At 39.8% G+C, this 24,565-nt stretch overlaps 1 protein-coding gene across 1 annotated transcript in view; it reads left to right on the top strand.

Moving 5' to 3' along the window:
• The first annotated feature begins 2,542 nt into the window (after window positions 1-2,542).
• Window positions 2,543-24,565, top strand: part of cacna1bb (calcium channel, voltage-dependent, N type, alpha 1B subunit, b) — a 194,469-nt gene continuing 172,446 nt past the window's right edge. The window contains exons 1-3 of the mRNA XM_055225690.1: window positions 2,543-2,859; window positions 11,005-11,110; window positions 14,395-14,534. Coding sequence (XP_055081665.1) covers window positions 2,543-2,859; window positions 11,005-11,110; window positions 14,395-14,534 — 563 coding nt within the window. The remainder of the gene's footprint in view (window positions 2,860-11,004; window positions 11,111-14,394; window positions 14,535-24,565) is intronic.

Here is a 24,565-nt window from a genome sequence, read left to right as displayed (position 1 = left end):
ACTTTCTGTTTTCAGGGAATCATGGAAATAGAATAAAACATTACTGACATGCCAAATTTTGCGGCATTTCTTCTTATTTCTCCGGAACAAACTAAATATTTTGATTGCCCACATTTAGCGCCCTGCAGTGCACACACTCACCAGCAGATGTCGCCCTAGTCCAGTGTGTCTCGCGCTTCTTCCGTTGACTGAACACCGCGCGCGCTCAGAAAAACCCCAACACAGGATTTTAGAACAATTTAAACCTGTCAGAAATTTTACTTTACACTTTAAAAACAGAACGGAGCGGTAAAGAGTAAGTCTCGCCCGCAGGAGATGATTGACACGTTTAATTTTACTGACCAAGTTCACGCGAGGTTGACATTTGGAGAGAGCGTGTTGTGTCATTATTGTGCCAGTGTTAGCTACAAGGCGATTTAACACGTGCAGGGAGAATGCAGCGATCAAAAAACTGTATTACTTCAGGCAACATGGAACATTTAGGCTGTATGCGCCTTTTAAGTTACCCTGGGTCTTTCTTTTGTCCTAAATATGTTAATACGCAGCGTTCCAGCTTGTGTTTTTAATTTAACCATCACAAAATGAACTGTTTTTAAGGCAAGAGGTAAAGTATATACGGTAATAAGGTAAGTCTCTTAGCCACGTGGATTTCAGACTTTATTTTTATTTATTTGTGTGGTTTATAAGAGAACACAGCAAGAGAATAGAAAAAAAAATCAAGATAAATACATTTCATTAGAAAATAGACTGACATAAATAAGTAAATAAATCCGCTTTCGTGGCAAAATCCAGCTGTTTTCAACTCGTGCTGTAGTAGAACGAGCATTTTAAGAGTTTTATACACTTTTTTGGTCTTTTGAAATTGATTTTTATCTGTCTGTCTGTCTGTAACTATCCATCCATCCATTTATTCTTCCGTCTATCTATTTAGCTATCTGTCCATCCATTATCCATATCCATCCATCTCTATCCATCTGTATCTATCTGTCCATGTGTCTGTCCATCCATCCATTCATCCATATCTATCTATCTATCTATCTATCTATCTATCTATCTATCTATCTATCTATCTATCTATCTATCTATCTATCTATCTATCTATCTATCTATCTATCTATCTATCTATCTATCCATCCATCCATCCATCCATCTATCCTTTTATCTATCCTTTTATCCATCTATCTATCCTTTTATCTATCCATCTGTCTGTCTGTCCGTCCATTTATTTATTTATTTACCTATGTATCATTTATTTATCTATCTATTTTTCTTTATATATTTTTCGCTGCGTAATTGCGCACGATTAATTGACACTTTTCTTCATCACTGGATAAACAAATGGAGAGAAGTACAAACCTGTGGGCAATTATTCTTCATATAGATACGTGTTCTGTTGTTGATTTAGTGAAAAAGTTATTTTAGATTGGATATATTTAAAAATAATCCTTGTTTAAACTAATATTAAACCATTTCAGAGATGTAAATTCACTTTGTTAATGTATTTACACTGCTGTTCAGAATTTGCTGGTGTATTTATTATTATTATTATTATTTTTTTCCCCCAAATATACAATGGTAAAAAAACAAGAACAGCAAGAGGTTTAACCATTTCCACTTCCATTCTTAGTACATGAGCAATAATAATATTAAAATGCAGAAATGTAGAAAAATAAATACAAGAATACATTTTATATGTCAAATTGTGTACATACATAGTGCTTTTATTTTCAAGGCTTTGTACAATAGTTTAGAGAATTTATATAAGAGGATAAAAGGAAATGGCTGCAAAATTTACAACCATAAATATGATATTTTTGCAGGATTAGGATTAGATTCAAGACATATGTTATTCTTTTTTTCGAAAACACCAAAAGGTACATGTTTTGCATTAAGTTTTTGGTTTATATCAAGCTATTTGAGTGTACGAGAAGCCCCAAAACTCCTGGGTGACCGTGCGTTGGGTGTGATCGATGGATAACTTTGATTTCTCCACGTCTCCGTAAGTCCAGCAGCTCACAGGCGCTCGGCTCGCTCATTGGCCGGTGTCAGTCACGTGTTCCGCGCTTCTACTCCTCCGAGGACGCGCGGTATAAAAGCCCCGAGCCCCCACGCAGCGAGGCATCACACGGAGAGCATCGCGAAGAACCAGAGCCACCGGAGCGAGCGCAGGAAGAGGAGGAGGAGGCTGTGGTTTCGGCTGCACCTACTACACGGAGCGCAGGCAACTGGTGTCTGGATACGCGCGTTGCCTTTTTTTTATAAAATCTTAAATCGTCACTCTGGGTCGTGTCTGTGATGTGATTTATCCACCCACTTGTTTTGTTCTGCTCTGGAGGCGTTTTGGACCAACTTTGACCGCGTTCATTCCGTGCGTAAAAGCGATGGAGAGGACCTAACGAGCATGTTTGGCACCGCGGGTAGTTCTCCCCAGAAGATCGAGCGCGTAACGGGCTGCGGACGCTTGGGCACCGGGTGTGATGCGCGCCCCCTTCACGCCCACCACTACTAATTTGGATTTGCCTGTCTTTTGGACCGTTCCAGGATGGCTCGTTTCGCTGAAGACCTCCCCAGCCGATACGGAGGGGGTCCCGGTGGAGGAGGAGGAGGTGGAGGAGGAGGCGGCGGCGGTGTCGGTGTCGGTGGAGGTATGGGGGCCCGTGGAGGAGCCGCAGCCCGAGGAGGAGGCGCGGCGGGCGGGCAGAGGATGTACAAGCAGTCCATGGCACAGCGGGCGCGCACCATGGCCCTCTACAACCCGAACCCCGTCAAACAGAACTGCTTCACCGTCAACCGCTCGCTGTTTATCTTCCGCGAGGACAACGTCATCAGGAAGTACGCCAAGAGGATCACAGAGTGGCCATATCCTTCCACAGGTGGTGCAAGAGTCAAGTACTTTCTAGCATCTGATTGCAAATGTTAATTACACCTGTTTAAAGAGCCCACATACACTGTTCTGTTCTCTGATTATAATGTTTCCTCATCACAAACAGACCTGGAGTTGTGTTTTTTTTGTTTCATTCACACATGTTTAACACACAAACGCTGCATATTTAAGCTGAGTTCTTCTCTCTCTGTGCCACCTTGTGATGTCATCATGTGGTAATACAGGAAGTGCTCCGCTGTGTTTTTAAACTCCACACACCTTCACTACAATCATTTGGATGATTTCAACTCTGGAATGGCCAATTTTCTACTGAACTCAAGGGAGAACGTAGCTGTTAACTCGAAAACTACTGCGCTTCATGACATCACAAGGTGGAACAGAGCGTTTTGAGGTATGGAGATGTAGACAGACTAATAATAAAGGGTTACTCAAACGTGTGAATGAATGAAACAAAATGCAACTCCAGGTCTGTTTTGATGAGGTAACAGCAATCTAACATGGATTAAAGCTCACAAGAGTCCATTTTAAACAGCAGATGGGTAGAGTACACAAAATACAGTAGGAAGTAGTCAAAATCTAGTGGTTATCACATAGTTACCCCTCCTCAATCCCTTCTGTCACTGCTTTCTCCCTCTTTTCGTTCTCCTCCTCTCCCATTTCTTTTCCCCCATATCCATATTCCTTCCTCTCTTTACTCCTGTGTCTTCTCCCTCTCCTCCCCTCTTCGTCTTTCTCTCTCTCTCACTCTCACTCTATTTCTCCCCCTCCTATCTCCATCTCTCCTCCTCCTCCTCTTCCACCTCTTTCCTCCATACCGACTCTTCAGAGTTAATTACAATTACTTGAAATAGCAAAAAAGAAAATTCAATTCTGGCAACGGGGCAATTTTCTTTAGAGATAATGGACCCTGCCTGGACGACTGAAGGATTACACAGACAGTTACTTCAAATAATATACTACTGTAGTACTAGTTTGGTAGAAATACAAGTTTTTATCAGCTAGATACACAGGGTCCTGTCACACGTGGACAAACACTACATAAAACTGGGACTAAATTAGGTAATTTCCCAGAGGAGGTTGACGTGAAAGCTGATAGGTCGAGAGGCAAAGGTAGCGGGCTGTGATTGGCTGACAGTGACAGACAGATGATAGAAATCAGGAAATTATACAGTCTTCCTGGTTAAATCTCTCTTTAGGTTCAAATCTCGACTGAACATTTAGTGAAAAGTGTTTGTCCGTCTCCTTGTCTCTCCTCGCACCTGCTTCTTATCAGGAAGCTGTCACCGTTGGGCATCCTGTAAACCCTCACCTTTGACCCTTTCCCCCCTCCGTGTCCCCTTGGTCCATCTGATAAGTCTTTTGTTCAAAATGTCAACCCGCCCTTCCCATCTCCCCACCTCAGCAGGAGCGGACAGTACCGGACCACTGCTGTAGCAAAATTAGGAAGTAGTCCACACCTGACAGATGGTTAAATGGTTATACAGTAGTCACTCCCCCCTCCTCTTTCATCCTCTGTTCTGTTCTCTCGTTTCTCTCCTCCTCCACTGTCCCTTCTTTCTCCCTCTCATCTCACATCCTCTTTGCTACTCTCTCCTCTCCTGTCCCTCTCCCCTGTCTTCTATATCCTCCATGCTCATCTTTCTCTTTCCAACCTCTACCCCTTTCCTTCTACTCTCTCCTCCCTTCTTTCTTCCCTCTCCTCTTCACCCCTCTCCCACAGACTGTATAAAGAATTGGACTAAGTGAGCGCGACGTCACCCGCAGCGTTCAGCTCCAGTCAAATGAAGCTCCTCGAGGCTAGAGCAGTTATAGCGGTGAATTTGGAGCCAACTTCCATGTTTGGAATTCCAACCGCAAGTATCATAGCAACCAAATACCCAATCTGGAGCGAGGCTGTTGAAGGTAACGCCTCTTTCCACCCGCACCACTGGTTTATCAGGGAGCGGACGCTTAGCAACGCTGTCAATCAAACCTGTTGCTAACGCTAGTAGGAATAAACTCAGGGAAAAAGAAGACGCCTGATTTGGCTGTTATTAATGTTCATATCTTGATTTACGGACAAAATAGTGAAATAAAAGAACAATATAACATCTTTTTTATAGGAAAATCTCGTTGTGCAGGCCCCAGTCAGGCAGTGTTGGATGGTTGAGTCAGGAGAGCGCATTTTACATGTTCAAACTGACTTATTACAGTTAGACATGTATCATCGGTTTGTCAAGTCTATTACCTTCTATTAAAATCAAAATAACTTCACTGAAATGTCATAGGCCTGTTTTGTAAGAGTTGGAGTGTTTTTGTTGTTTAGTAGCTTCACTGGTTGATGGATTATTATTTTATTCTGAAGATTTATATGGAGCACTGCAGAGAGGAGAAAACAGGGAGGGACTTGGCTGAAGATTTGGGAGCTGGATTATTTTATTATTTATCTTTATTTATACAGGGAGAGCTCTCCTTTTCATGGCTGTCCTGTTCCAATACTGAACAACGCAAACAATGCAAACAAAACAAACAAAGCGTGCAAGTCAACTTAAAACATTAAAAACAGGTGCAGGTGTGAGTATAAATGTTTGTTACTGGATTATTAAATTGCATTTGTGGCACCAGAATATCCAATTTTGTCCGTCCTTGAAATATATTACATTTTTAGGAAGCAAAACAGCCAAAAAAAGTTCCCTTATCAATGCTCAACAAACAAGTGAGATATTCAGTCAGTTTATCACGTAGTCCCTTATAAATTTATACATTTTATACGGTGTTGTTCTCTTCTGACAGACAGCGATGGCCAATCTACTTTTTCATAGAGAGTACAGTGATGGGTTTTAAATTCATGACCTGTTATGAAACAAAGGGCTGAGAGAAAGAGTGAGTCTAAAGGTTTTAAAGTAGAGGCTGAAGTCTGCGTGTTTTTTATTTTTTATATCTCCTTAATCCGGTACAGAAAGAAAGGTTGCTTGAACATTTTTTTTTCTGTAATTCAAAGATGAAACAGCGAGGAGCACTGCGTTACACTGTTTTAACGCTTTGGTCATAGTTCACCACCTTTTTCACTTTTAAATTAAGACATTCTGGCTGTACATGGACGCTCAAGACATTCGTTATTTCAGTTTTAGTCAAATCTAGTCCCTCGTAACAGTAGTTCATTTGTTTACCTGTTGCTATGGTGATGCTCAAAGCGTAGTGATATAGAACAGTGATTAGCCGTTGCCGGAACTACTTGTGCTTAGAATTCTCACTGACCATGGGATAAGGTACACTTTATTGTGAAAATCGAAACATCTACACATATCCATATCTCAGGACTATGTTAGCTGGACAAATGTACCACTTACCTGCATATTAAAATTCCTATATTGCACAAAATTGATTCTTGTGACCTTTAATCCATGTTATAATGTTGATGTTTAAACACACAGTGGAGCACTTCCTGTATTACCACGTGACATCACAATGGGGAACAGAGTGTTTTCCATTTGAGAAAAGAACTCCGAACGCCTAAATACGCGGAGTTTGTGTGGTATATTTTTAATGAGGAAACAACATTATAACATAGATAAAAAGTAGTGTAATATGGGCTCTTTAACTCTGCCAACGTCTGCATTTCACCTATGAACACATTGGTTTACTACTACTTCTCTGCACATAGTTGTTTTTGCATGAGAATAATAACCATTTTGTGAGATTTTGCCAGTGCCATGCCGCTCCCTCATGTCTTTAGCTGACCAAGAGTTTCTTTTAGCAACTATAAACCTACATTTTTTCACTTAAGCATCAAAATGTGGCAGTAAATGAAGTCATATTTATTTTAGTTGGGTTTTTTAATGTTTTGATTACACTGACTGAATTCTGAATAGTGAAAACCCGTAGACACATCTCTTGGATGACTTTGAAAGGAGTCTGTGAGCCAAAATGATTTCTGCAGTTTAAGATGGGCAGTCCTGGAAATGCACATTTTCTTGTTTATTTGTCTTCCTGGATGCACTGGTGTAGCCACAGTTGTCGTCTCTGCTTGGAGCCCTGCGTTAGCTTCTGCAGTCGAGTTAGCTCTGCTGGAGACCTGTTATGCTAGCAAATTTTGAAGTGTGATATATTGCTGAAGAAAATGTTGAAAAGTACTTTATGACACCCTAAAGCAGAATAACCCATGTATACTGTTCAGAAACACGAGCTACAATAACTAAACACTTAAAGAGGGGGTATTTTACTTCTATGGGGTAATAACTGCTAACACATAACATATTTAGATCCCCATGTTACCTTGTTTTAACATATTTTATAAGCTTCACTTTTGTTTTTGATGAATCTGAGTCTGTCCTCCCTTTGCTCTCCACGCTAAGTCAGGTTTGTCAAGTTACTGTTTACAGTTTTGTATAATTTTTTGGTCTACATTTATTGAAAATTGTCATGTGGGAGTACGCTTGTAGGTTGAGAATTGCACTGTAAGGCAGGGTTCAAATAGGGCCCGGGAGAGATTGCTAAATTACTCAAACATGCATGGACGACATCTAAAAACCTCTTCATGCATTTGTGTTTTTGATGAGATATCGTTACATAACATGGCAGAAACTCAAACAGTCTATTTTGCCTAATACCCTCTCTTTAAGTAAGGCAAATATTACTACAAAGAAACAAAAAGTTCCCCATTATAAATACTGAAGTCCAAAAGTGATTGTTATGTCTCTCATTTGCAGGACGAAAAGTTAATACAGTAATGATGGTGAAAGGCCTACTCTCTGTGTCTGTGTGGTTCTGTCCGTGGTGCTGAAATAGTCCACTCTTTTCTGCTCTTGTTTCCTCCTCTCTCCTGTCTGTACCTGTCTACTCCACACTCCTCAGGGACTGTAAGATTAATCACAATTTGAATGGTCGAAATTAGCAAATGACAAAGGCTGACATTTTTGAAGTACCGTAATTTCCTCCACAAACAACAAAATCTCCTGTTTTAATCTGTATAAAAACTGCTAACCCTGTAGTTTAGCTCTGCACAAACATGTTCTGAAATGTGTTTCTTGTATTAGTTTGTCAGTTCAGATTTCACTCTTTTTGTCAATTCTTCTGGCTGCGTTTAAAATGTGAACTTTGAGCTGAATCCTATTATTAAAACATAAATTGCAAGTCTAATTGTCTTGTCAGAAATAGAGCAGATAGTTTTTTTTCCAAGTCATGCTGCTCTGCTCTTATCTCCTCCTCTGCTCCCCTCTTCCTCTCCTCCTCTGTTCTTCTCTCTTCTCTTTTCCTCCTCTTCTCTGTTCATTCCCACTCCGTGTTCTAGGTCTAATTTGTGCCCAAATGCCAGAATGCCTTGGATCCATCTGAGGTGTTGTGTAGGAGTTTCCCTGTGAGTTGGTGTGGAGCATGGGTGGCCTGTTAGTCTGTTAGGAAGAGGCCCAAATGAAGCGAGCGGAGTTTAAAGACAGGACCATCAAATTATACTTTTTTTTGTTAATTTGTTCTTTTGCCACTGATCTGCTCTTTGCTGTAAGTGCATATGATAAGTTAGACTAGTACAGACAACAGCAAGAAGGAGGAGGGAGTGCGTTAGCTGAAGATTTAGGAGTGAGTTCTGTGTTTATTCTGCATTTTTACAATAGAGGCACCACCATACCAGAGCCGAAACTGAAAATAGTATTTATTTCCTTTAAACAAAAATAAAATGAGACAACACTGTTCCAAATGTGTTATGTAGCTGTTATTTTTCCCACAAATAACAGAACAAATTTGTGTAACAAAAGTTCAAACATTCAAACAAACAAACATACCAACCAGGACATTTCAGTTTTGGCACTGATGTCCGATACCAGTACCAGATCGATGCATTCCTGATTTTTACATATAAAGCTGTATTTTTGTGAGTGCAGTTTGGGCCAGATACTTGGTCAGATCATAGATACTGAATAGTTCTTCTTTCCACGCCCCATTTTTAATCGACTAATCGATTAGCAGAACATGCCTTTTAGTCAAATACAGCCCTGGTCGTAATTTCTTCTTGTTGGCTGCACTGGGACATGTGCAAAGCATCATGGTCTGTGTAGTCCACAACACAATGCCCCAAATATGCCCCAGCAGACACTTCCCAAAGTGTTACATCTCTAAAAGGCAATTGTGTTGATTTGCCACATTCTGAGCTGTGTGTCTTCATGTGTTGTGACTGTTCTGTCTCTGGAGCCTAATGCTTGGCTGGGCTCATAGCTCTTTAATAGAGGGACTGCAGCACTGACCCAGAGAAAATGCATGCTTTATAATCTAGAGAGGTGGGCAACCATCTGGAAGGGTTGTGCCTACTCCTCCATGTTCTCCAAAGACGTATGTGAGTAATGTGAGGAGGGCAGGGGGGGCATGGAGTCACAGGCCCACTGAATTTGTTTGTTTATATTTTTTTTTAAAGACAAATTATGACAAATTGTGAGTCAAAATATAATAAATGTCTTTCCAGGAGTTTTGACACCTAGAATAAAAATCAGAATAATAATCAAAATCATAATTAACACTCTTCACTGGATTGTTATTGTGGCTTGGTCCGTTTAGAGAGTACTCAGTGGACCTTAATTTATCATATTATTAATTTTATTCATTTCATTTAACACAAATTATTTAAAGAGGCAGTATTACGCAAGATCAACTTTTTGTAGCTTTTTACCATGTTACAACTTTGTTCAAAAACATGTCTGAAGAGGTTTTATTTGTCATCCATCTCCCCTGGGCCCTATTTGAACCCTACAAGCCTACAAGCTACACATGCTCCTGTAATTTTACTTAAATACATAAAAGCATGATAGAAAACAATACTTTACTTCACAAACTTCGCAAACCTGATACAATGTGCAGTAGTTTCATTAGCGGGATCTTGACATGTTGTTTTTGGCAAATATAGCATTTTCCAAACAATAAAAGATAACACGGTGATCTAAATATGTTACGTGTTAGCAGTTATCACCCCATAGAAGTAAAATCCCCCCCCTCTTTAATTTGAAAAAGAAAATATTTAAGCTCAACATTTCATTTTTGTGTATATAACTGCCCATACATTGCAGTTAACAAAGAGGACAGGTCAGAATTCTATGGTAGAACTTTCTTATCAAACCGGAAAAACAGTTGATTAGGTTAAACTTTTGTAGTTTGTGGGGAAGCTGGCCCGAGTGATCAAAATAGGAGGCAGACTCAAAAGAAGTCCCATTAAACACATTTATTACCTGTGCAGTGGTACACCGTGGACAAACAAAAATAATACATATGTACAAAAATTAACGGTGCTCAACAAAAAACTAAGCAACCAAACTTAAGCAACTGAAACAAAAGCCACGTGTACTCTGGCTACACAGGTGTCCCCTATCTGGCTAATTGGCCAGACTAATATACTTCCCTGTACTGGAAGCCCCTCCCCCGGTCTACTCCATTTCTTGTCCAGGGGGCGGTGGGAGTATCATAAACACTATATTGCATAAAAACAGCTCTCGGGCCCGAGTCCTTTACCAAAAGTGTTTAACTAAACACAATATAAACACTTAATTCCAGAAATGAAAATATACAAAACATTAACACAAAGAAATAAACAAACTTAAGCCAGTTTTTCCCCCTCCACATGGTCCGGCCCACGACCCCACTCAAGCCTATAAAATGGCCGACATAGGGCACGCCCCCTCTTTGTCTGGACCATGTGGAGATACAGGTAAGATGATTATTGACTGAACTGAATAGACGCATTTAACTAAATAAAATATATTTAACTAACAAATGTGTGGTGCTTTAAACTGATAACAAAACAAACCCGGGATAGTTATATTTTGTTGGGTATTGAAGTTATTGAAAATGAACAAAGATGTGCAAACCAAATCATAATACTATTAAAAAGGGACAAAGGCCCACTTTGTCACATAGTTCATTAAGTAAAGATGATTGAGTTCTATAGACCCCTGCTCTCCATCTGAAATCACGACATCACCAAATTCTCAACCAAACATAACGTATTATAAATGTATTTTAAAATGTCGATTCTTTTTAAACACTATTTTTGACGTTTGGATTGTTTACTTTCTATTGACTGCTCTGCTCCTTGTATGTGTTATAAAATGTACATGATGTTTTGAATGTTTTATCCTCCAAACGTTCCTTAACGCTTCCCTCACTCCGTTTGAGTACATGATCCTCGCTACCATCATCGCTAACTGCATCGTGCTAGCTCTGGAGCAGCATCTACCTGCCGAGGACAAGACGCCCATGTCTGAGCGCCTGGTGAGTACACACTTTGGCACTTTTACAATATCATTTCTGTTCTGATTACAGATTTGTTGACTTGATTTATGGTTAATATCTCTGTAATCACTGAGCCTATCCACATGAAACAAAAACAAAAAGTCCAACATCTGCTCAGTGGCTGCACATTAACAAAATTGAGGTTATTTTCTCATAACAGCCTCAGAAAGTGGTGCCATTATTCAACCCAAATGTGTGATTACTGTCAGATGAAAGAACATTAACACATAAGATTAATATGACACGTTTGTGCAGCCAGTCCCAGACAGATAATGATAAGGTTCAACATTTGTAGACGGAGGATAGTGAATCTCCCGTAGAGTTATACAGGCCCCTACATCCCTCTCCATCTGAAATTATAACATGAACCTATTGATACTTTGCATTGACATCATGTGAGTGTTCTACATGTATCTCTGTGGTGGAATATTCAGCATTTACCATGGAAACTCAATGCACACATTAGCAAACACAGTCAAAAGGTTTTTTAGACGCAAGAAAAATGGATGTAAACAATCAATTTTGGATCAATACGAGCCTGTGATCAATAGTGTGTTCATGGTTCTGTTTAGAAGTTTGATTTTCAACAAAAACGTGAGAATGACTAACTTAAAATTGATTGAAAATTAGTTGTTTGATGCTAGCTACCCTATGACTAATATTATTTGAGAGAGACTTGTTAAACAGCGCAAATCAGCTCACCTGTTGTAGTTCAAGTTAAGCCAATTCTTTACGGTCAGATTGTGTTAAAACAAAGCTCAGATCAAAGTCTAAGTTGAAAAACAGAGCTTCAGACAGAGCAGTGTCTACAGTTAGCATCACATCCCCAGAGAATGTTGACTCCATCAGCTGCAAAGTACCAATACATGGATTTCAGAATGATAAAACATTGGTCAATTAACAATTTCAAAGTGCAATATGAGGAAAAATATGTGATACAGTTTTGTGCATCCGTTTACAGTTTAAAGTTGCTAAGCTGTGCTCCTTCACTGAGCTGTATTTGAGCTGATGTACAATAGATGCTAGCATAGTCGTGTTTAGCAGGCAGCCCTCCAGCCCTCGCATTATGTAAGTCCTGCGTTTTGTCTAAGAAACTCTGAACTCTAATGAATATACAGTCTGTCAGTGTGAATGCCTGTCCACTGCGCCGGGCTGCTATTGGCTGGTTGTGGATCAGGGGTGGGCTCTTGTCCTGTCAGTCCTGTTTAGAGCTGGATATAAGGGAGAGGGTGGAGATACATACGGCTCCAGGGAGGAACAGTGGGATAAAAAAGATAGAGAGACAGAGAGAAAGATATGGAGGGCTTGTGTCTAGATTATGTCATATTCTTAAAGTTATACTCTGTACTTATTGTAACACTGGTAAAAAATCTTACCACAACTGTGCGTTTTAATGGTGGTGTATGGCCTCAGAAAATATTATAATTGTGATAATATTGAAAACTACTTTTTCAATGGTCCATATTATGCTATTTTCTGATGTTTCCTCGTCAAAAACATACCTGGAGTTGTGTTTTGTTTCATTCACACATGTTTAACGCACAAACCCTGCATATTTAGTTCTTCTCTCACATAGAAAACACTCTGTTCCACCTTGTGATGTCATGTGGTAACACAGGAAGCACTCCCCTTTGTACAAAACACAACTCCAGGTATGTTTTTGAGGACGTAACCGCGTTCCAGCGTGGCTTAACTCTCACAAGAGTCAATTTTGCGTAATATAGGACCTTTAATATAACAATCACAATGAAGGATAATCCCCGTTTTTAATGAGTCATACTGCAAAAATGAAACTTAAAGTGCACAAAGCTTGGTTAATTTGTCTGTCTAAATCGGAATTAAGTTGTTTTAATCACATCTGCGTATTCTCTGAGCTCTGGCCAATGATGAGATAAGAATGATAGACTTGTGCTGTATTCTGTTATTATAATTATATGGCTAGAATGCTCGTGTACTTGTACTCATTACAAATATCTACTCAGAAAAGTACATAATTACTGTGCATCCCGGGTAATAGAAAAATAACATACACAGCTCTACAGTTCATATGTGAGTGCAGCTATGATGATGGTTGCACTGCTCATCGTATAGTGGGATGATTTACTCTGCCTACACTAACAAAACTATCTCTATTTATGATTTTTCAGAAAAAGCCTCCGATTAGTTTTGCTACATTACCTCACTGTTTGCTCCTCTGCTCTCCTGCCTTCCCTCTTATCTCTCTTCCATCTTTCCTCTTTCTCTCTGTCTCTCCTCCCCTCATTTCCTTTTCCTTTCACCACTTGCTACTCCCACTACCTCGCTCTCTTTCTTCTCTCTCTTCTCTTGTCTCTTCCCTCTCTTTCTTCTCTCCCTCTTCTCTCTCTCTGTTCACTTTCCCCTCTCCTCTCTCTCTCTTTCCCCATTCTTTCTACTCCCACGTCTCTCCTTTCTTTCTTTTCGCTTTCTCCTCTCCTTTCTCTCTTTTTCCTCTTCCTCGCTATGCCTACCTCTCTTCTTCCTTTTTTCACTTTCTCCTCTCTTTTCTCTGTTTCCTCTTTCTCGCTATGCCTACCTCTCTTCGTTTTTTTCACTTTCTCCTCTCCTTTCTCTCTTTTTCCTCTTTCTCTCGATGCCTACCTCTCTTCTTCCTTTTTTCACTTTCTCCTCTCCTTTCTCTTTTCTTTTTTCTCTCTATGCCTACCTCTCTTCTTAGTTTTTTTTCACTTTCTCCTCTCCTTTCTCTTTTCCCTCTTTCTCTCGATGCCTACCTCTTCTTCCTTTTTTCACGTTCTCCTCTCCTTTCTCTCTTTTTCTTTTTTCTCTCTATGCCTACCTCTCTTCTTCCTTTCTTTTCACTTTCCCCTCTCCTGTCTCTTTCCTATTTCTCTCTACGCCTACCTCTCTTCTTCCTTTCTTTTGACTTTCTCCTCTCCTTTCTCTCCTCTCCCACTTCTCGTTTCCCTCTCCTCCCACTTTGATCCCCACCTCTCTCTCCTCCTCCCACTCTCCACTCATTCCCTTTTTCTCTCCCCCTCTCTCCTCTCGCTTTCTCCTCCTACCCGTCTTCTCTCTGTCTTTTTACGTTCTCTTGTTCTTCTCTTCTATCTCCTCTAACCCCTTTCTCTTCTCTCCTCTATATTTCTCCCTCCCCTCTTCACTTTCTCTCCCCTGTCCTCTCTCTCTGTCTTTACCCCACCCCTGTATTCCCTCGCTTCATTACCCTCAGTCTTAGCCCTCACAAAGGCCTGCTCTTCTGATTTGTCCCCTCTGTGTCTCTGTAGGACGACACGGAGCCCTACTTCATTGGGATCTTCTGTTTCGAGGCGGCCATTAAGATCATCGCCCTGGGCTTCGCCTTCCATAAGGGCTCCTACCTCCGCAACGGTTGGAACGTCATGGACTTTGTGGTGGTGCTGACCGGGTGAGTGAGGCAGGGAGGGGGCACACGCTGTTCTCGACTAAATGCACTACAAGAAAAGTACTCAAGTAAATGTAAAAGTACTCAAGTAAAAGCAACAAAAGCACAAAAGGTCATGGAGTTCGTGGTGGTGCTGACCGAGTGAGTGATGTGTTATGATTACAGACGGCCCAGGCCCCTTGTGGCTGTGGTACAGGTCTATCAAGACACACCCAAATAATAATAATAATAATAATAATAATAATAATAATAATAATAATAATGTAGTGTATAACTAGCACTATCAAACCCTAATGCATTAAATAAAGAGAGATTCAAATGCGGCATAGAGGTGCAGATACATGAAATAAATGCAAAAAACAGACGATAACCCTGATTCAGTTTAGTGTTTATGCTTTAGCATCGTCTCACAGCGCCACAAACTTGGTATACTAAATATCTTTTGTGATTTGCTGAGACCACCCTTACGAGAGTTTAATTCAGGTATGATTTAGATATTAAGTTAATATTAGTTTATGTTGAGGTGACGTCAGTTGTTCACGTAGCAGAGCAGAGCCTCTGGACCCGGAGCCGCACTCAGAGCATGGAAATGCAACTTGGCTGGAGTTGCTGCTGGTCCTCCGATGACCTCACGGGGGCGTGATTAGCACTGTCCCCCATGAGCTGGTCCCAGGTCCCAACCGTTCCAGACCCCTTTGGAAGGTAGTACCTCCAGTGGTCTGCTTTGGACCCATAAAAGGGAGGGGTATAAATGACCTTATGCAGTGGAAACACTCAGGGTCCGCCCCTTACAAGCCCTGTGGAAACGAGGTTATAGTCATGTATTGTACACAATACTTTTGTATTTTTGCTCCAATTGCACAGAGATTATTCATAATTTTTTTAAATTCTTCTGCTGTATTTGTTAAAGGGAGGCATTACACTTCTGAGTTATTAATTTCTAACCATAGACTGTATATATAAATGGACATATCTAACTTGCTACTGGGCGTGTTCCAGGAATAGGAAGTGATCGTGGACGCACTTCTGGTTCCATCAGCTCCAATTCACTTTCTATTGAAAACTGTCAACCCTCTCGTCATAACTGCTGCTGTCAGACTCATCATTTTGGTCTTAAAATGTTTGTATTAACCCACTCTACATGATCCTGGTATTTTTATTTCGCTATTGTGTTCGTAAATCAATATATGAACATTAATAACAAACAAATCAGGCAGCGTCTTTCCTCGAGGTCGCTCCCACTAACGTTAGTAACCACCATCACGTTTGTATTTTTATGAAAAATTGCCGCGTGGGAGCGTGGGTGACGTTGGCTTGTGGGCTTAGCTTTGGATAGGATTGTACTGCTGATTGTGACGAGTGTTTGAATAAGGCTCGGGGGAGATCGCTAAAATACTCAAACATGGATGACATCTAAAACCTCTTCAAGCATGTTTTTAATGAGTGGACTTTATAACATGGTAGAAAGCTCGAAAAAGTCAATTTTGCATAATACCTTCTCACTAAAATTTATTTCAGAGTTCATTTTATACCCTTAGATTGAGATGAGTTTTATAAATCATATACAAAATAGAAACATTGCGTTATCTTCAAAACAACAGTCATGATATAAAGTGCATATGACAGGTTATTATTTAATTTGGTGTGATAATATCTGTAGCAAATACAAAGTTTTACACCAACCAAAAAGCAATTTGTGACGAAAAGTTTAAAAATATGTTGAAAATGACAGGAAGTAGATAATTCAGCTTTAGAGTTCCTTATTGAAAACATCACACTAGGGAGCAGTCTATCAAAAGTTCGGAACAATTTGAACAAGAAACACATTTCCCCAAATATTTCAACATTATTTCAACAAAGTAAAGGTGTTTTCCTATATTTTTATTTGTCAGATTAGAATTTCTGGCCCAGTGAACAATATGGTTGCTACATAACACTTGGATTTCCCTATCGTGATGTCATCTCCAGGATTTCCAACCAGGAAATAGGACTGTCACGATAACAAATTTTGAAGTGCGATATATTGATGAAAAAAATATGGAAGATAAACAATAATATCAAAGCTTTTTTATGCCGCTGACACAAAAAACCTAAACCAGCGTAACCCCTCATAAAACTATGCCAAATGTACTGTTAAAAAAATCATGAGCTGAAGTAAATACATAGCAGAATGAAACACTTTAATACTTAATTTGTAGATATTGTAAATATAAATGATAGTTTTACACCAACCAAGAAGCAATTTGTGATAATGCATCATAGAAGTTATTAATTCAACTTTTTACAGCTTAAATCTTCTTGTGTAGCCAAAAAAATGACCAAAACTTTCCCAGTAGTGCAAAGAAAAAGTATGCAAGATAAATACTGACCCCCAAAAACATATTATTCCAGCTATCATATATTGAATGATAAATTGATATAGTAATTATCCTGACAGGCGCATCAGGATGTAAAATTTGAAAAAAGTTTAATCTAAAAGTAAAATCTTTAATCTAATGATCTTAACTGTGTTTTTGTGATATAGGCAGAGGCACTTTACACCAGACAGTTCATGATAATTCCACTGTGGCCTATCCCTGTATGACCCACTACTACCTTGAAGTAAAAAGTGATGCTTGTCTCATAGCAGCCTATTCCCTTTCCGTAAATATTCCTTGTGGATTACGGGATTACTCTTTCGGGGCCCTCACCACAGCTGGATCCCTGCGTGCCCTTGTGAGGCATGTGAGCGGTTACCAAGGAAACCACAGCCCATAACAGCGCTGCGTACGTGTTCGCCTTGTGCTCGGCTAACGACAGGCTAAGAGACATGCGGAGAGTCTTGCTTCCTCTCTATCTCACATCAATGGACTCCTACACACGGGCACGCTCATCCTCACGGGCACGCTCATCCTCACGGGCACGCTCATCCTCACATGCACGCTTGTTCCTCGTCCAGGGAGAGTGCTGGAGTGGCAGTGGAGCATGTCTCTAAGTGGGATTAAGAGGTGTAACAGGTATAAGTGGTGTCCAGTGAAACACAAACAAGTGGTCAGGAAGCAACAAGCTGTCATTGTTGTGCAGAGGGAGGAGACAATTTAAGAGAACAGTTTAAGTGCAGTTTGTGGATAAATATTTTGATTCCAGATCATGTTTGTAGAGATTTAAACTACAGGATTAGCTTTTCTTCATAAAAGATTCTGTTGTTTGTAGTGCATTTTTTATGACTTGGATTTCAACAAAATAACTTTTTAGATAGTTTGAAACTTAGAAAAGAAAATACAAAATTGATTTAAAGGTGATTGGTGTATTATGCAAAATCGCCTTTTTGGAGCCTTCTACCATGTTTAATGTTCTAACATTGTTCCCTCAAAAACGTGTGAAGAGGTTTTTATATGTCACCCATGCATGTTTGAGTATTCTTGCGAGCTCTCCTGATCCCTCTTCAGACCCTCCAAAGCTGAGCCCACAAGCCTACATCACCCATGCTCCTGCATGACAATTTTCTATAAATATACAAAAGCATGATACAAAACAATACATTACAACTTCACAAACCTGTTGTAATGTGCAGCAGCTTTGTTAGCGAAATGACTCAGCTCCAAAACATACAGCAGATCCACATGTACCATTAACGGGGCAAAATGTGCACGTGTATCACAACAGGACTCATATCTGCCGCACTATATCAGAGATATTTCATGCCGCTGGCACTGGACTCATTTTCTCCGCTACAGCATTAGCTCTTCAGAGCGAGACGTAAACAAACAGTGCGGTGTGATGACCACCAGTCGTGGCTCGTTTGGTTGTGCAGGTGTGAATGTGGGCTGTAGAACGCTCGGCAACTGTCCCTGAGCAGGCACGGTTCAAAAAGCCTGGTGTGTGTGTGCTTTTAGCATCGACAGCAAAAAGAGGGAGATAAGGGCATCAAGAACTAAACTGAAACTTATTAAACATGTAAATACTTTGTTTTTGGCAATTGTAGTATTTTCTAAACAATAAAAGGTGACATGGTGATGAAAGGTTAAATGTAGCATGGAAATGTGTGATGTGTGAGAAGTTAATACCCCATAGAAGTGTAATACCCACTTTAAACAACACATTTTCAGGAGCCTGGGATCAAGACAAACGTGTATAGTGTTTAGTCTTTAGATGTTTGATTTTCAACATAAAATCTGAGATTGTCTGACTGAAAAATTGTTAACTAATGCGAGCTTGTGACTGTAATGTTATTTTGGAGAGACTTGCTAAAGGTCACAGATCAGCTCAGTTGTTGTAGTTCCAACTAAGTCAGTTCCTTATGGCCAGATTGTGGTAAAAATGTTCAGGTTAAAATATAGCTTCAGACAGAGCAGTGCCTCCAGTTAGCTTCACCTCTCTCAGGAATGTTAATGACATCACTTGACAGATTTCACTGCTAAACCATAAATCATGCCACACAGTTACGTTCAGTTTTGCGTGTGGCTTTATAGATGGTCACAGCTTGTCAAGAGTAAACGTGTAGATTGTAGAAATAGTCGACCACATACGTCGTGTCTGTGGGCCGAACAGATCTGAAAATGAGATTATGACATGACTCACAGATATTAGATTTAGGCCAGTGCACTGTCTGTTCAATTGCTTTTTTTCTTGTTTATCTATGGTACTGTACAGGGATATAGTTACTGTAATACCGTTTTAGCTGTTGATGGTCGATATATCAGCTCCAGCATTGCTAACCGTTATATCGGAGTGTAAATAATACATAATAACTACATAATAAATACGTTTTGTTGTTATTTTTAAGTGCTTTGAGTGCCTTGAAAGTGGAAAAGTGCTATATAAAAATGTGACCAAAGTTAATCAGTGAACTTTACAATAACTTAACATCAAATTGTGGGCCTTACTATGGATTTAAAACTTTTATATCAATGTCAAAAGCAGCAAGACAAATATGAGATATCAGTATCAGCTCAAAAAATCCATACCGAACACACAGAAATGATTAAATGGTGAACAAAAAAAAAAATTGAGTAAATGTGCAACTGTTTGAACACATGAATCCTGATTTTGGTTCATTTCTTCAAAAGCATACTCATTCACAATTATCATTATTATACAGCGGTATTATTTTAGAATTGGCCTTTCACTTGAACAATGGCATGATTAATTAGAGAGGTCTGACTGCAGAGCTCTTACTTTGTTCTGAAAATCCTCATTAACCTTTCGAGCCCAGTCTCCTCAGCAGGTTTAGACTCACAAAAGGCCGTTTAATTTGAATCACTCGCTTATTCTGCCGAAAAGCTCATCGAATCATCATATACATATACACCTGCACCTGTTTTTAATGTTTTATATGGATTGTTTTAGGCTGCGTTCACACTTAGGCTGGTTTAGTACAGGTTTTGTCCTGGTTTAGGCCTGATAAAGATGTTTTTGTCCTGGTTTAATACCTGGTTTAGTCCCAGTTTACTCCCAATTTTGATGTGGTGTGTGTGTTAGTGTTATCACGATAATAAAAAACTCGATGGTCTTATACTTATACAGCTCAAAATCATTCTAAAGCTATTCAGAAAAGGTTAATTTCTGCTCTGTGGATGTGACTTTTTAATATCGATACCTGTCCAAATGAGTATCTAGTTTTAATATTAGCTTTAGTATCGATTTGTATCTGATTTTACTTTTGACAACTCTAGTTTGTGTGTGTGTGTGTGTGAACGCAGCCATATAATCCTTTATTATGCATTTCTGGGCTCTAGAGTGAAGTAAAATAATGCTGTCTATGTATAGATAATTAACTCAGGCTGACAACAATAGCTGCTCAGAGAGTATTTTTGAGCCAAGGATGTGCAATTAATTGAATTTGTAATCCTGATTTCAGCTCTAAGTCTATTCAGTTACAACAATGTTTTAATCAAAAATGTAATTAGTTACATTCAAAATGATGTGTGCGCTCGTTCTGCCTCTCAAAGCCCGGAGCAAAAACACTTTTCTAATCTAGTTTTAAGTGTCACAATACGTTACTATTAAAAAATAAATGAATATATACTTTTTCTACAGTTTTATTTTGACAATGGAGATCTAATGGGTTGAGATAATCGTGATTTCATTTATAAGCGAAGCTAATTTGAAGGGGCCTGTTCGTTCTGATGCGTGTTCAATTGATGCGCCGTCCACTAGGGGGAGCAAGTAAAATGAAAGATTGAATGTACATCAGGCGTGTTTCACATTAAACTCCACTTAGAAATGGGCAGAAATGACAACTTTGCCCCATTGGTTAATATTATGTGTTTTTTTTGGCTGTTCCTAAAAGTGGTCCACAGCAGCCTCCACACTGCAGATTTACATCAAATTATAATAATAATAAGGGCTTTTTTGAAGATGAGGAGTGTGGATGGTGGTTGGGGCAGCGGTGGAGTCCTGGGTTAGACTAAACCAGGACGGACGAGATGCAGATGTGTCCAGAACCAACGTGCATCATTTACAGATAAAGTTCAAATCTGTATGACCAGAGCCCACTCAAGACTAAGACAGAGGGTGTGTGTGTGCTGTGTGTGTACTGTATGTGTGTGCTGTGTGTGTGTGTACTGTATGTGTGTGTGCTGTGTGTGTGTGCTGTATATGTATGCTTTATGTGTGTGTGTACTGTGTGTGAGTGTACTGTATGTGTGTGTCCCATTTGTGTGTACTGTATGTGTTTGTACTGTATGTGTGTGTGCTGTATTTGTGCTGTGTGTGTGTGTACTGTATATGTATTTGTGCTGTGCATGTGGGCTGTATGTCTGTATACTATATGTATAAGTGTGTGTATTGTGTGTATGTGCTGTGTGTGTGTGTGTGTGTGTGTGTGTGCTAGGTCATCTGCTCTAAACGTCTTTTTGCCGTGTCTACTTCTGCTCTTTAGAGATCTTTTAATGTATCTTTTAAACGCAGATCTAAATACAGACCAATCATTATGAGTGGGCATATAATTAATACTGAAATGCGTCCCAGAGGTTGGTGTTATTGATCATATTTGAATGATTGATAAGAAATGATGGTGAACGTGAGAGGCCATCGGTCAGACAGAACACACTGCGTTTTCTATTGATTTCACTGCTCAGCCCAAAGCCTCATTTACACAGCACTGTGAGCACAACGAACCATTCTCGAATACATTTGAATATTTATTGGACAGAATTGTGCGGTTTCTGTTGTGGACCAATGGTGTGGCAGTATTTCGGTACATGTAAGCCTTTTCTTCTGGCCCGTTCAGTCTGGGGAGCCACAGCCAACCACAGTGAGAGGACAGGTTTTTACACCAGACACCCTTGGGAAATGTGCGTGAAGAAGTGTCTTGCTTAAGGACAAATAAACAACATGTCTGTGGATATGAGCCACTAAAACACTGAGGATGCTTTCATACCTGCACTGTCTGGACTTGAGAATAGTGTTGCGAAACCAGGTTCACTGACCAACTTAACACAATACAACATAGAACATTACATTTTACGACTGGAGGAGCTGTTATATAAGGTATTAACATATTAAATATTAAACAGTTGTGTATGTGTATGAAACGAATAAGCTCGTGCTTTGGTTGTCATATCCACGGCTGCCAGTTTGCTGGTGTAATGCTTAACTCTGTAGCGTAGACTCACGGTTGCAGACTTTCCATTACTCTAACTCCACAACCAATTGTGCTTCATGTAAATTCAAATGGCATCTCAAAGCAGAGGCATGGGGCTCTTTAAATATGTTGCTGTTATTATGGTAATGTACTCACGATGTCCTGCGAAGATGACCAATCAGAGCGCAGGTGCCGCCGGGATTATCCCAATCAGTTATTTGATGCATCGACGGAAAAATAAGGATGGATATGTAAAATAGAAGTAGAAGATAGTGGTAGTAGATTCAGTGAAGAATAAATCAAACTGTTGAAATCTGAAACGATACATCAGCTACGGAAGCTCTGAACAGAAACACATTAACTCAAAACAGAAAATATTTTTGTCCATTGGGGGCAGAACAGATAATGTTAATGTCGTTGGGCAATAGGGTTGTCTAAAGTATGAAAACTCAGACACTGATTGATACTAAAACTAGTATTGAAACAAGATACTCATTTGAGCAGGTATCGATAGTAAAAAAGTCACACTCACAGGACAGAAATGAACCTTTCCTTGAGCTGTATCAGAACAAGTACAAGACACACAGACTAGTATACACCCAAGGAGCACTATGGAACCTACTGGAAGACTGAGGGATTACACAGATATAACTCCACATGGGAATATAAAAGAAAGTACTATTACTGATTTATGTGTATTGTTTTTTAAATTATTATCACTGTGGTATCAGAATCAGTATTGAGTATCAAGTCTATTCCTTATTTCTGGTAGATGCCAGACCCCCCCACTAGAAACTTTACCCAGCGTACCTTTAACGTGCAAGGCTGAGTGTGAAGAGACTACATTCTCCTGCAATCTGGCTTATTAAAAATGAAAACGTGTTATTGACCTGACTTTATTACACAAGCTAATGAATCCTAGAGCTAGTTTGACGCTCCAGTGTCCCCCAGTGTCCTCTCCTCCACACGACTGCAGGCTGTGGCAGACCTTTTCCCGCTCCTAATCGGCCATCTTAACCGCTAATAAGAGAACACACCCCCAGGCCTGATCAATAGAGTCCCCGGCAGCCAATCAGAGCGTGGGATCACACAAAGACAGCCAATCAACCCACATGTGATCGTACAGAGGAAAAATGTAAGGATGGTTTTCCAATTGAGAGAAAGAGAGGTTATTTCCGGCAAGAGATGACTGGAGTCACTCTAGGACAAAGAGGAAGTTATGGGCAATGGCAGAGCTGTCACTAAAATAATCACTGTCAGTGTGGGAGGGCAGTAAGAATAGCACTTGTCAAGTTAATGGTGAAATCTGAAAGGGAAAATGGCTAATTCAACAGTATCTGGATAGACGTGGGCAGAGGTGACTTCAAAATAATACTCAAAAAAGTATGTAAAGTCCCAAAGCACAACTCAAGTAAGAGTAATGGTGAGAGTAAGAGTAACTGTCTGGATGTAACGCATTAATGTGAATGTTAGAATGGTGTATAAGCTGCTAACACATAACATTTAGATCAGATTATTGTTTTGAAAATGCTATACAGTGGTCCCTCGTTTATCGTGGGGGTTACGTTCTAAAAATAACCCGCAATAAGCGAAATCCCCGAAGTATCAGCTTTATTTTTTTACGAAGGCGAAGGCCGCGAAAGGTGAACCACGATATAGTGAGGGACAACTCTATTCATCAAAAACAATGTATTAACATGTTTGATATGGTTCACTTTAGTTTTTGACTCTCTGAATCCCTCAATGCTAAATCACTCCTCCTTCAGACGCTATCAAATTACAATTGGCATGCATTTTACTAATAAAACTACTGCATATCCCACCAGGTTTGTGAAGTTGTAGTCACTGTTTTGTTTCAGGCTTTTGTATATTTGTCGTGCAGGAGCATAGATGACATAGGTGTGTGGACGGTGTTTTGGATAGGATCATACTACTAACCATAAGGAGGCTTGGATAGGGCCAGGGAGAGATCACTAGATTACTCAAACATGCATGGATGACATACTGTATAAAACATCTTCAGGCGTGTTTTTGACGAGGGATTTGATTTTGCTGATTTTGTATAATATTCCCTCTTTTTATTGTGGATATATTGTCACTTATAGACACACTCATGATGGCAAGAGGAACTAAAGTAACAGTAACAATGTAAAATCGACTCAGTAGGAGTAAAAGTACGGTGTCTGAAATACAATTTAATTAAAAGGTTACTTGAATAAATGTTTAGTTTAATGTGAAACTGCCCACACAATTTTTTGAAGTTCATATCTGTGTGTCTGCATTTTCTATAGATCAGTTATAGATCAGTTGCAGTGAAGTTGTAGGTTAAGCGTTTGCCAGTTCAAACCTCCCCCAGCTACTGTCATTGTGCCCAAGAGCAAGACAATTACTCTGCCCTCTCCAATCACAACATGAGTGGCTAGTTGTCCGGGAGTACCTAGCAGGATGATTAGCATGTGCAATCTAA

The sequence above is a fragment of the Periophthalmus magnuspinnatus genome, chromosome 12, assembly GCF_009829125.3.
Source record: "Periophthalmus magnuspinnatus isolate fPerMag1 chromosome 12, fPerMag1.2.pri, whole genome shotgun sequence".
NCBI classification, from domain to species: domain Eukaryota; kingdom Metazoa; phylum Chordata; class Actinopteri; order Gobiiformes; family Gobiidae; genus Periophthalmus; species Periophthalmus magnuspinnatus.
Note: the sequence above shows the minus strand (reverse complement) of the source record. Positions and strands in the feature narration are given on the sequence as shown.